This window comes from Sorex fumeus, unplaced genomic scaffold (genome assembly GCF_029834395.1).
Source record: "Sorex fumeus unplaced genomic scaffold, SorFum_2.1 ptg000043l, whole genome shotgun sequence".
In the NCBI taxonomy this organism is placed as follows: domain Eukaryota; kingdom Metazoa; phylum Chordata; class Mammalia; order Eulipotyphla; family Soricidae; genus Sorex; species Sorex fumeus.
The window spans coordinates 30,040,267-30,054,228 of record NW_026606100.1 but is presented as its reverse complement, the minus strand read 5'-3'; the positions used below and the strand labels follow the sequence as shown (position 1 = coordinate 30,054,228).

At 52.5% G+C, this 13,962-nt stretch overlaps 1 protein-coding gene across 4 annotated transcripts in view; it reads right to left on the bottom strand.

The window, feature by feature from the left end:
• Positions 1-13,962, bottom strand: part of PAX2 (paired box 2) — a 90,616-nt gene that overhangs the window by 27,558 nt on the left and 49,096 nt on the right. Inside the window, exon 7 of one of the 4 annotated variants that reach the window (XM_056120642.1) lies at positions 11,899-11,967. The exons of the other annotated variants lie outside the window; for them this stretch is intronic. Within the exon in view, the coding sequence (XP_055976617.1) occupies positions 11,899-11,967 (69 nt within the window). The remainder of the gene's footprint in view (positions 1-11,898; positions 11,968-13,962) is intronic. 4 annotated transcript variants of the gene reach the window in all.

The following is a 13,962-nucleotide window of genomic DNA, read 5'->3' as shown; positions in this document are numbered from 1 at the left end:
GTGGAGGAAGTGGGGAGGAGTGGGTGATGGGGGGGGGGGGGTGAAGGGGGCAGGTGGAGTCAGCCCAGAGGTGTTCTGGAGAGGGGGAGCAAACCTTTCTTCCAGGCCGTTCCTACCAGTCATCTCTGTCCTAACTCCCCAGAACACCTTCCTCTTCCGAGGGGCTCACCCCCACCCGGGGAAGCCCCCCAGTCTCCCCAGATGCCAGTTGTTGCCTTTTCCAACTCAATTGTTCTCCTCTGTACTGAGGCAAATGGAGTCATTAATTACCTTCTATCGGCTGGGCTGAGTTCAGAATGCGATCAATATCCCCGCTTGTCATTCAGGGCGGCCCGTCTGTGCAGCCCCGGCCCCACCCCCATGCCGGCTGGAGCGTGGGGGTCTGCGCTGTCCCCCTGGCCCTCCCATCTGATTCAGATCGAGGAGCGTGGTTTGGGATGCTGAGAAATGGGGCTGCCTTCCAGATGCAGAGAGGAGCAAGAATTAATGGTAAGGGGAGGGGAGGAGAGAGGAACCAGGAGGAAAGGAAGGAATGTGAGAAACTGGAGAGATCAGAAAGAGGAGGGGAGGAGGAAGAGAAGCCCCAGATAAGGAAGAGGAGCAGGAGAACTGGGGGAAGGAAAAAGGGGAGGGGTGGAGAGAGGAGGGTGCTGGGGGAGGCTGTGTGCAGGTGGGAACGAAGCTGGTACAGGGACATGCCATCTCCTGGTTGAAATTCTTTTTTTGTTTATTTGCTTTTCCTTTGGGGCCACATTCAGTGGTGCTCAGGTCTCACTCCTGGCTCCTGTGCACAGGGATCACTCTTGGCAGGCTCAGGGGACCGTATGGGATGCTAAGGAGGGATTGAACCCAGATGGGCCACGTATGAGGCAAGCACCCTTCCCACTGTGCTATCGCTCTGGCCCCTCCTGGTTGAAATTCTAATTTTGCTGCTCACACGCTCTATGACTCAGAACAGTGCCTTGAGAGCATTTCTGGGCTAGAGAAGCCTCAGCGGGATTCCAGAGGGTCACCAGCCCCTCAGTCAGCAGAGTCGATTTCTTTCCCTGCGTTTCCCCACAGCCAGCTCTTGTAACCCCTACTGTAGAAGTCACGAGAACTTAACTGCATTCAGTCACTAGGATGAAAGCAGACGCCAGGCTTAGCATAAATAAACTGCCTTCATCCTTACGATGACATCAGCTTACACGAAGGGCTGACTTTATACATAAGGCTGTTGTCTAAGCATCGGACACATACGAACTCATTTAATTTTCACCAGTGCTTAAGCAAGACGCTTCAATGATTGTCCCCATTCTGTAGACATGGCCATGGAAGGGCAGAGGTTCAGGAACTTTCCTAAAGATTGCACAGCTAACAAGGGATAGAGGAGACAGAAGTAAACCTGGCATTCTGCCTCTGGCGGTTGACCTCATAACCTGGAGAAACTGAGGGCTAGAGAGATTAGGTAATTTGCCCCAAAGCCAAATTTAAAGTCTATGTATTGCAGTTATTTATTAATGTTTGTTTACTCCAGTACACCTTGACTCTTTTGAAGGCAGGGACCCATTTTTATCATTTTTGTCAACCTAGCATACAGTCTGACACAGAGTAAGTGATAAAAAATGTTGGCTGATTTGTCTAGTGGAATTTCAAAAGCAAAGGTTGGTAAATTCTTGACTTGTTCAACATTTTAACTATTAGAAGGAGAAAGAGAAGAAGGAAATTGTTCTCTTGGATTCAGTTGCATCACACTTATAGCTAGAAAGGAATCAGGAATTCATTTCATCTAGTCCATCTTAGAAATGTAAAAGAAAGAAGGCGGAATGGTTAAGTAAAATTTTATATCACAGACCTAATCATTGTTAGGATGAGAACTGAGGCCCTCAGCCTCATGCCCTGCCTTCTATTCTGGGCTGCTTAATTCTGATCAACAAAGAAAAGCTGATCCAAGGGAAGTGCAGGGGGCCGGGGAAGAAAGCAAGCATGTCCAGAATGGAGAATAGCAAAGAGACTGCGCACTGGACAGAACCCGACTTGAGGAAAGCAAACGGCCATGTGCTAGAGAACAGAATGAGATCTCCTATCAAGAGATTCGCAAAAGGAATATAATTCCAAAGGAGCAGGAAGCTGTAAAGATGTGATTTTGCCCTACCAGCTCAAATAATCAACCTGACAAAGTAAAGGGAGCGGGAGGGGGGAGGTAGGAGGAGAGGGACATTTAAGGAAATCATTGTTGTTGCACACGGATAAGCTTTAAAATATGATGAGCCTAGATTTTAAAAGGACATGTACACTGAACAGTGGAAGATTATGCAGCCATTAAAAAATCATGTTTTCAAAGAATATTTAATGATATGTGAAAATGGTCCCATATAATGTTAAGTGAAAATAGCATGACACAAGCTATCTATACAGTACCATTCTGATTTTGATTTTTAAATTATACATAATTATGTATGCACACAAAAGTAGATAGACAATACCAAATTCCAAGTGTGGCTATTATGTTATAGACAATTTTTGAAAAATTACTGTATTTTCCAAATATTTTTGAATGAGTATGTATTACACTTATTATCAAACAAAGGGATTTTTTCCCCCGTTATAAAGGACATAGAACAGATGGAAGGAGGGAGCCATTACCAAGGATGGAGATGAGAGAGGCATGAGCTTGTCAGACAGAAGCTCAGAACAAGCTGAGACAACAAAACAGGGTCCTGGAAGCTACAGCTGGAGAAAGGAGAAAAAGACAGGCAGGTTGAGGGTCAGTGCATGGGAAAAGGAGGCAATGCTGAGAAAAGCATGAGGAGGCAAGACTTCTTAACCCCCAGTTAGCCTGTCTTCTCTAGCAAAGAAAAGAATCTTCAAAATGGAATCAGCAGGAGCAGCCCAGGTGAGGAGGAGGCCACGCAGATAAGAATTAACCTTTCAACAGACCCAATAATTCCCATATCAGGACCCGAGGGAGGGAAAGAAATAGACAGGATCCTAAAATTGGGGAGCAGGGATTGGAGGTGCTATTCCTGGCTCTATGTGGAGGGTGACTCTTGGCAGTGTTTGGGAGGACCATATGTGGTGCCAGGGAGCTGGGTACATGCAAGGCCTTAACCTCTCTACTAACTCTCCAGTCCAGCATCCTAAACTGTTTTCTAATAATGATAAAGTGATAATGAAAGGGTAAGTCAGTGACAAGACCCAATGCCGTCCTGCCTTGCAAAATTGGGAGAAGATAAGCATAGACACTTGATTACATTTAATATCAGGATTTGGAAATCTCTTAGATTTCCTTGTGACGTATCATGTCATTAATTTGTGGGTATTGAACAAGGAAATAGTGACACCCAAGAGTTTACATACACTTGCCAAGAATAAGTTGTGGCACATTAACCAGATAATCAAGGCTGAGACCAAATTTCTCCCCACCAAGCCTTCCTCAATTGCCATGGTTGGAAGCAACCAACATTTCTCTTAAGTGTTCATTATCGCATTCACACCTGGATCTGAGTATGTATCACATTCTATTCCTATAAAGCTGGGTATAGCTATCTCCTACTAGAGAGAAGATTATGGGGTCCAGGGCTATGTCCCATTGACCTTTACAATTCAGTCCTAGATTTACACACCGCAGGTGTTCAGTTCGCTCATCAATTTAAATTGTATTTCAAAAATGGATTGATTAAGGCTATGCTTTGGACAGTGTGAATGTTAATATTTCACCAAGATTCTCCTTTCTAACTTTGGACAAGAGGAAGAAATGGAAAATGGTTGTTGGCTTCTGGGCTCAATAGCATATAGAGTATTCATTGATTGTAGCCAGGAAGGGGAGGTCTTTACTGGTGGGGCAGCGGCTTTTCTTTATTTTAAAGAAGACAACTCCTTAACAGAACAAGTAGGGTGATGATATAGAAGAAATCCTCGTGTTCTTAGTTGGGTGAAATTAAAAGCTAAAACCAACAAGATGAAATTCAACAAGGATAAATAGACTGCCCTATGTTTAGGTTAAAAAAAATCAATTACACAAGTGCAGAATGGGGTAGATCTGGCTGGAGAACAATTGATGTGAAAAAGATCTTGAGGTTTTAGTTGACCACGAACTCAATATGAGCTTGAGTCTGACACGGCTGCTAAAAAATCGAATGCAATCTTAGGCTACATTATGGATGTAGAATCTTCAGGTGGAGTATGGCAATGGTTCTATTCTACTTGGCATTGGCTGGACTGTCTCTAGAGTTCAGAGTGTATTTAAGAGGGACTTTAACTGTCAAGGATGAATTCAGAGGTGGTAACCAGGAGGGTGCAGGACCTCCTCAACTGCAGGGACCACAGCACAGGCGATGCTAAAATCCACCCAGGCTGGCCTGTGTCTTTCACGGTACTAACAAGGACTAATGGGAAAGGAAAGGAGGAAGGCGTGAAGAGGGTTTCAAATAGAGATCTTCACCCCCTTACTTTGTAAAATGGCATTATCTCTATTTTAAAGTCAAGATCACTTTGCGTCAGAGAAATTATGTGATTAACGGAAGGCAGGTTAGCAAATACCAGGTGGGGCTGGAGGGGATGGGGAGATAGTACAGTGGGGAAGGGAGCTTGACTTGTACAAGGTTGATCTGCGTTTGATTTCCAGCACCAATCCCCAGCACTGCATCTGGTCGCCCCCCCCCCCGCCCCGACTCCCACCAGGAGTGATCCCTGAAAACAGAGCCACAAGTAAGGCCTGAGCACAACTGAGTGTGGCCCAACTGCCCCTCCTTGGAAAAACAAACAAACACAACAACAACAACAAATCTCTCCCAAATCAGAGTGGAGCCGGAATCCAGCTCCGAAAATGGGGACTCCAGGTCCTGTGCTCATCCCTCAAGAGCATATGGACCCTGAAGATAACAATGAGCAACCGGCAGTGTCCCCTGTCCACAACAACTAGTGGGGAGTGTTCGAAGTGAGGGCTGTAAGAGCGGAGCGCCTTAAAACCTGTCCCGTCCCCAGCCCAGCACCAGGCCTCCCTGCACAGAGGAGTGTCCCTGGAGCTGCCTCTCCCAGACCTAGTCGCATTGCCTGCTTGCTCCCTGCACTCCTAGTGACTACCAGCCTGTTGGGTGAGAGCCTCCCCCGAGGTGCTGGGAATAGGCTCTTCAGACACCTACCGGACCGTCCACTGTGCCCCAAAGGCCCCAGAGAGCTTAGCATCCAGTCTTCTTAACACTCCCCTTTCTTACATGCCAAAGCCACACCACAGAAAGCTGCCAGTAGGATGGGCCGAATGATCATTTAGGGCCCTCGTGTGGTGTAAGTGGCCCGGAGAGAGATAGCCAGGGGTGGCGCCAGGGAATTATGCAAGTGCTGTGACTTGCTTCTGTCCACATATGCTGTTTTGTCTCCCCTAGAACCCCCAGGTTACCTGTAGAGGAACAGGAAATAGCAGCTAAAGCCAAAGTGCAGCCCACTGGACTGGACCTGTGAGCCCCAGGTGAAGTGAAAGCAGGTCACAGGTGCGGGAGGGGAGGACTGAAGCAGGAGGTGGGGAGCAGACAGGTAGCAGGGAGAGAAGACAAACGAAGAGTGGGGGTCGGGTTGGGGGAATGCCCCAGCCTGATCAACTTCCCTGCCTGGGAGCATGCGCAGTCTTCCTGCAGGCTGGGAAATGCCAGAGCTCCCGGATCACCGGCTGGGGGATGTCCATGTGTGTGTGTGTGGGGGGGGGGGTGCTACTGAGGGCACCTTGAAGCCTTGTCTGGGCTCTCTGAGAGGGCCCCAGGAGGCTTTCTGTGTCCTACTGGGCCACAGCTGGGGCCAGCACCAGTTAGAAACCTCTCTGGAGCCAGGAGGGAAGGGGGCTTTGTTAGCTCAAAGGACACAAGCAAGGCGAAAAATTACATACCAGGCCGCCCTAAGTATGCTTGTTTAGAGAAACTGCTTGCATTTATGAAGTCTTTGGTGCGGAAAGCAGGCTTGCAAATGACTGCATCAGAGCGACAGTAAAGGCCATTAATTTCCTGTTATGTTTTCCTGTGTTGGGGGCTTTATTAATTTAATTTTACACTGTCGAACAACCGCGAGAGCTGACACCGCCACACCGCCACGGCTGGGGTGTTCTTCTTGTGTGTGTAGCAGGGCTTTGCCTGACATGCAAATCAACGCTATTACGGAACCAATAAAGATGTGTGGAGGGAAGAGGGAGGGATGAGGAGGGCGGGAGGGGAGGGAGAGAAGGAGAGAGAAAGGGCGAAAGCCCGCCCTGGACACTTTCCACCTCCCTCCAGCCAGGCACCTCCTGGCTGGAGGGGTCTCCTCCTCCACTGTCGCTGCCTTCCAAGGACACCACCTCTGTCCTCTCCTCAATCCAGCTCTCAGAGAACCAGAGAGACACACCAAGTTCCTGGTGGAGGTGGGGGCCGACTTGGCCCCTCTGCACGGGGCCCCACATCTCAGAAACACAGAGCATGAGGCAGAAGGTGGTTCCACAAGGCAGAGGGCAGGGGCCACTTCCTCAAAAGCAAGGGTCTTACCCATGTGCATGTTAGTGCATTTACCCCCACCCCCCTCCCTAAACCCTGTGTCTGTGAGCATGAAGAGTCTGGAAGAGTCCAGAAAGGCCCATCTCCAGTTGCTCTAAGTCTCTCTAGCAACACCCACCTCCTGCCTGTCTACCTGTACTTTCTTTGAATTCCCTGGAAAAGCCTCTGCCTGTGTCTCCTTAAGAAAGCTCAGTATCAATCTTCACTAGCTGCAAGGTACCACTCGGCCCACCAGAGGCCCCCAGATCTATTTGGCATAACTGTTCCTCTTCAGAAAAAAATCACTCAGCGCCCCCATTGGAAATCTATCCCATACACGCCACCTCTCTCCCTCCACCCACTCCCTTACCACACCTGGCAGTGTTCAGGAATCACTTCTTTATTTTTTATTATTTCTTTTGCTTTTTGGGTCACACCCGGCAATGCACAGGGGTTACCTCCTGGCTCTGCACTCAGGAATTACTCCTGGTGGTGCTCGGGGGACCATATGGGATGCTAGGAATCGATCCCAGGTTGGCCGCGTGCAAGGCAAACTCCCTACCTCCTGTGCTATCACTCCAGCCCCATCAGGGATAACTTCTGATGGGACTCAGAGGACCACGTGGGGTGCTGGGAATTGGCTGTGTGCAAGGCTAGTATCCTACTACTGCCCTATCCCTCCACTCTCAAATCCACCGTTTCTAACCACAAACAGAGGAGATTCACTGCCCCCTCCTTCCCCTGCCCCACTACTTGACAGCTGCCTCCTCCCATAGGTTCAGTACCCCCACCCGAGGGTGTGGTATCACCTAAACAGGGTTCAGACCAAGATGCCAGAGCAAACTGGAGCATCAGCGTCTGGGAAGAAACCCGCCCCCAGGAGACACAGCGGGGAATGGACACTCCCACACTGTCCTTCACCTAAGCCCTTTCCACAAGCTGGGGGCACCCAGGGTCCAGCCTGCAATAACTTAGCACACCCCCCCCCAAGCTGTCCACGTGGCCCAGGTGTGTGTGTTTGGGGGGGGTGTCTCAGACCCTCTAACAGGGATGGGGACAGAGGGAAGAAGAGGGAAGGAGACCCTGGAGAGCTCATCATCAAAACACCGGTCTGCACCCCTTGCAGCCAAGGCTTCATAGTCTGCTAGGGCTTGGGGGAGAGAGAGAGAGAGAGAGAGAGAGAGAGAGAGAGAGAGAGAGAGAGAGAGAGAGAGAGAGAGAGCCTCATTCCCTCATCACTAGCTTGCTCGCTCTCCCCCCTGCACTCTCTGCTTCTGGAGCTGTCTGGCAGCCTCCAAGAGGCAGTTGGATGAACTCCAGCTTTCCCTAGGAGCAAAGCATAAACTTCATAAACTGCACTGACTTTAATGCTGGTTCCTGGGGCTGTTTTCCTCCGGCTTTCCTTCCCTCCCCTTGTCTGCTCGGTCTCCATCACATTTTATCGTCGACCCCGTGTGCACCCAGACCACACACACACACACACACACACACACACACACACGCATGTGAATGCACACACACGCGCACACACGAACACACATGCAAATGCACACGCATGTGCGTGCACACACATGTGCGCACATATGGACATGCATGCATGCATGCACGCACACACATGGATGCGTGTGCAAATGCACATGCATGCACACACACACGTTCATGCACCTACACACACATGCAGCAAGGAGAGGGAACGAGGACAAGAGGGAGAAGCCCAGCCGGCAGTGCCCTTGTCCCCCACGGGACCGGTGCAGAGGGCCTCTGAGGAGGCTCCAGGAGGGCCACGCTGACATATCAGGGGAGGGGGGTGGCCAAATTCATAGCCACCTGGAGGCTGGGCCGCAGGGCGGGAGCGGGGAGCCCCTTCGCGAGTTGGGTTGGGTTTGTGAGGCCTCCCTTGTCTACTGCTGTCAAGGTCAGCGGGTTCGGGTTCAGCGGAGGGTCAGGATGGTTTGAATTACTGGCGCTGCTGCCACTGGGCTGAGGCTTGTGATCTGTCTCCAGCCTGTGCCGGGCCCAGCCCTCCCCCAACCCTCCTGGCCTTTCCACCCCACCAGGCGAGGGGGGATGGAGAGAGGAAGGCAGGTGTGGGGACCCTCCCTTGGGCTCCAGGGCTCTTTCCAGCAGAGCCAGCAGTGGGGAAAGGGGTGCTGTCAGGCCCGTTCCCCCTGGCAGCCGGCAACCCCAGCTCTCCCCAGTGCCTCTATGGAGGGGTCCCCTAGTCTCCCGCCCTTCGCAGCTGCCTGCAGGGGAAAAGGCCAGGTTGGGGACAGGACAGGCAGGGTCTTGGGCGAAAGCACCCACAGCTTATGCTTAGGGTAAAGGGCAGAGTGACGGGTGCCCAAGAAGAGGGGGGAGCAGGGAGAGGGAGCCTCACTTCTCCTGCTGGAAGGGGGCGGCCATGGGGACACCTGGGCAGTGAGAATGCCTGGTTCCCAAGTGCACAGATGCAGGGCTAGCAAGGAGGACTGAGGGGACCTTCACTGAGAAAGTGGAGCTGGAGCACTAGCCACCCCAGTTTGGGTGGGGAGGGGTGCAGGGCACCCCCCGCTCTGTCAATCTCCACTTTCTCTTCGAGGGTAGCAGCCAATGATGGCTTCTGACCTTTTGGCATGTTATGGGGGAAAAATTGTCTGGTGTTAAACTGTAACTTTCCCAAACCATCAAATATAACCGTTCATGCACCAGGGCAGGACAGATCAGGTGGGTCCCATCTGAGCCCCCATCTGAGGTAGAGCAACAATACAGCAGGGAGGGTGTTTGCCTTGCGAGGAGCTGACTGGAGTTTGATCCCCAGCACCTCATATGGTTCCCCAAGCCCACCAGGAGTGATTCCTTAACGCAGAGCCAGGAGTAAGTTCAGAGTGCTGCCTGGTATGGCCCCCAAACCCAAATTCAAACAAAACCAACTGAGCCACAGTCTAGGCACAAGCCAAAACACAGGGACTGTCACCTCCTGAACCCCTGCACAAAAATATGTCTGTGTCCAGCTGGCAAATGTGCGCCCCTATCTCCTGGGTTTGACAACGGCACGACACCCAACTAAGGAAAAAGAATCCCCCACTCAAGTGAGAACTGGCTCATCTCCCAGGTTACTGATCTTACCAGCAGTGAGGTGGGTTCACTGTGTGTGTGTGTGTGTGTATGTGTGTGTGTATGTGTGTGTGTGTGTGTGTATGTGTGTGTGAGTGAGCTGACCTGGAACTCTCCCACTGCCTCGGAGTGAACAGTAGCCAGCTTTTGCCGACTGGTTGGGAGAAAGCAAATTCAAGTCGAGCTTTGGGTCAGCTGCCATGACGGTGCTGGTCTAGGCTGATGACTCTCTCTGGGCTGGCTCGAGAAGGACATGGCAGCGGGCTGTATGTGAGGATGCTGCCTAGCACAGTGCAGGGGCAAGGACCAGCGACTTGGGCAGTGACCTGGATGCCTATCTCAGAACTCGGCCTCCTCCCAGCTCCCTGCCAGTGTGTAGGCCTGGAGGAGAGTGAAGGCAGAAAGGCAACCCCATGTTGCCTGCGAGGTCAGCTCAGTGCCCAGCACTGCAGGCCGGCCCCCTGAGGCCCACACACCAGGAGGTCAGGTGGGGTGATCTCCTCTCCTTTTAGTATGGGAGGTGTGACGTTCAGAGGGGTGAACATAAGTTGCACCTGAGTGTCGGGTTAGGGCAAGGATGCAGTGCCTCTTCTCTTTGTTTACTCAAGTCAGCACCCCTCTGACTTCTTCTGGACCCCTTCCCGCAGACCTCCCAACTCCTGGCTGAATCCTGTGCCTGCAAACAGTGGGCATGCAGTGATGATTCCCCCAGCATTCCCTTGCTCAGAGCCCTCTCAGGTTTGGCCAGGTGCCCGTAGCTCTTACCAAGAGACCCCAGAGAACAGGTCCTGGTGGCTGCCTCAGTCTCTAAAGGTTTTTCTCTGAAAGTCGGGGTGGGGGGAGGGCTCAGGGGGCTCACCAGCGCCCAAAGCCCAGGGCCGGGGCTGCTGGCCACTAGCAACCTCTGCTCCTTTGCCTGCCTTGACACCAGGGCTCCTCCCGCTGTCTCGCCCCTCCGCCCCTGAAAGCATGGGGAAGAGAGACCGGTGACCAGGGCAGGCGGCTTCCACACTCCAGCCACACCGAGTGGAAGCCGCTGCGGCGCAGAGGCCGCCTACAAAAAGGGGGTGATCGCGGGGCGGCCAGGAGCAGAGCGGCTCAGGTAATTGGTTTATCTATCTGGAAGCAGGGGGAGCAATCTCCGCACAGACAGACTAGCAGTAAAGTCTCTTCCTTAAGGCTATTTCCTTTGTCTTTTCAATTGCTTGCACATCCATGTGAGAGAGGGAGAGAGTGTTAAAGAGAGAGGGAGAGGGAGAAATGTTAATTTGTGAATTAATGGCTTTTCTCAGCGGAATTGTAAATTCAAATGTCACCTCACACGGTGACACCGCGGCTGGTCTGCTGAAGAAGCAATGATAAGATCCCCCACCTCCCTCGGAGCCCCTCCCTCCCCAAAGATAGCTGTGGACTGGAACATGCTACTTTTAATTTGCAATAACAACACAACAGAGGTATGCAGTAATGACTGCCTTTTCCACCCTCCTCCCGGCTGCCTTCCCCCCAGTCCAGTGGGCTCCCCAGGTCGGTCCTCCCTCTCAGCCTCTGCTCCTCACCCCCTGCACCTCACCTCGGGCCCCCGCTGCCCTCACCCCACCCCACCCCGGCCAAGCTCCGATCACATGGGGTGGGGGTGCCTTTGGAATGGCCGATGCTGCAACCCTCTCTTCTCCTTCAATAATCAGGGAATTAATGACCCTGAAGTTAAAGTGAGTCTGATACCGAGGCCCTGCCCAGCGTTGGGAAAAAGCCTTCATTGTTTTCAAGCAGGAGGCGGGCAGCAGCGAGGGAGATTCATGGATGGAGATTGAATATGCAATTTTCTTTCACCTTGCCAAGAGCTGCCCCTGGGCTGTGCCTGGCCTAAATTTTTCCTTTTACCATCTCTGCCTTATCCGGCCCTCCCACCTCCCTTCCATTCTTTCCAGAAAATTACCTTCAAAATTGATTTCCACTTTTACAAACAAATATAATGGGAACACAGGAAAAAACTTGGGCTGTGATGAATTAGCGCTGTCAGGTGCTTCCAGGTCTCCTTTGCTTTTGTTTTACTACCTGATCTGCTCTTTGTTTTTCCAAGGGCTGGAAAAAGTGGCCCTGTCCACCGAGGGCCTGACCTCCAGGCCGCCGGGGCCTCAGCCCCCAACCCCCCCACAGTGGCCCTCGAAAAAGCCATCTAGGCCCTGGAGACTTGATTAGCCTCTTGGTTTCCTGGTGCCCCTCCACTTCCCCCTCGCTACTCTCTGGGCCTTGGGGACCCACTCTCTAACCAGCCCGCCCCCACCAGCTAGTTCCCCTGACCCCCACACCAGGTCCCCTCTGGCCCTCATACCTCTTAAAGTCCAGACCAGATGCAAACCTCCACCTCCTCTAATGTGGGCAGGATCAGTGTAAACCTCAACTAGAGCAAATGAGAGACAGACACACACTGAGAGATCCCGAAAGACAGGCAGGGAGCAGCCGGGGCAAGAGCCGGGGTGGGGAGACCCAGTTCCTTTCCTCTGCAGGGCTCTGAGCCTGAGCGGGAGGGCTGCCAGTCTCAGCCTCCTAGACCCAGGGCACCCCTAGAGGCACCCTGAGGACAACCCAGCCGCAAAATGCAGGTGGAGGTGTCCCGGGCCCTTGGGGCAAAACTCTAGTCAGCCCCGTGTGTACCTCATGACCACAGGTGCTGGGCACATGCAGGGCTGGCTGATGGCTCTCCTGGCTCCCTGGGGACAGCGGTGGAGGTAGAGGGATGGAGCCATGCATGCTTGTAACCGCTCATCTCTTCGAAGCTCTACATGTAAAGGAGCTGCCATATACCACGTCTCCTTCACCCAAAGACCAGGGAACGGGAGAAAACACATGCGCGCACAACTGCATAAGCCTTGTCAAAGTTGCATACAGGACCATAAGATAAGCATGTGCTCTCCGAGGTGAATCCACTTGTCTGCGGGAGTGGGAAGGCACACTGGTGGGCAGAGGAACAATACATCATGTCAGAATGGAAGGGTTCTTAAGACTAGTGACACCCTCGCAAAAGTTGGGGTCTTCAGGGGCCCTTTGGGCATGCTAGAGGTGACCAGGACCTCAGCACGGGAACTGCAGAACTAACGAGCCAGCAGAGATGAACCGATGCCTCTAGTTAGAGTGCTTTGCTTCTGGAGAGTCACGCCAAGGATAGAGAGCCTGTCCCTAAGTATGTCTCCATCCCCATTGGACTTCATTTTCCCTCCACACATAAGCCAGTTAGACCTTCTCCTCAGGACCACAATGACCCATCTTTTGAGCTCGGCACCTCAGAGCTGTGTCCTAGGGCTACCTGCAGGAGGCACAGCTGTGATTTCCCCTGGAGAAAGCTAAGCTGATGGAGGACATAGCTATGTAGCTATGATAAGATCCTCAAGGTACGAGGCCTCAAACCCAGTGGTGCCTCTCCCTCCCCCACTAAGCCCCAGTGCCCAACTGTGCCACCCTTCAGGGACTGACTGCCCCCTGCCTTGGCCTAACTCCTTCTTGGTGGGAGTCTTCACCACCTGCCCTGCGTCCAGCCAGAGTGCTGGACAGGGCAGGGGTCCCTCATTTCCAGTCTAAGCTCCCCAGTCTAACTGGAGCATTGAAATCCAGGGAATTTCTAGAAGGAAAACTAAAGACACCCACTGCTTCTCCCAGCCACCACTTCGTTCCACAGCAGAAGGGTGCTCAGGAGAGGTGACAGCACCAGCCCTTTGCAGCGGGCAGCCCATCCTGCCAGCCAAGGCACAAACAACAGCACCTGTTGGTGCTACTCAACTGCATCTAATGAATGAAAGGCAAAACCACACCCCTGTAATCCCCATCACAGTGCGAGACACCACCCCTCACACACCCCTCACACACCCCTCTTCAACAAATGCACCCCAGATGGCTTCCATGGGGTCTCTGGACAAAGGAGGCAATGGCTTTGGGCTACAGCCTGTGGAGAGCAATGCTTGGGGTGCAGCCGGAAGTACCTGGGTGAAAGCAAGGACTGTGGCTTGCCAGCCTGGTTAGAGAAAGGGAAAGAGGGACTGTGTCCTCCAGCCACCTGGGCCAGGACAAGCACATGCCAGGGAAGCAGTGTCCTTGGAAGGTCCATCAGATGTCCCCTCTCCCTTCCCCACAATTGTAGCTAAGAAGGGGGTAAGGAATTTTGGGGGGGGTCCTGGCTGGGAATGTGCGGTGTCAGATGGATAGATGGCCTCTGGGTGCTTCGTGACTTAGCCTGTGACTCAGGTTTCCTGACTCATCTGTCTCTGTTCTGTCCACCTCACTCATTCTGGGAGCTCTTGGGGTATGGGGTGGGATTTTAAAGCAGCCTGAATAGCACATTTCTGAAAGGAATGTCCGGAGGTGGGGGCTTCTTGTAGGTCCCAAGGCCAAGACAGGAAGCGGT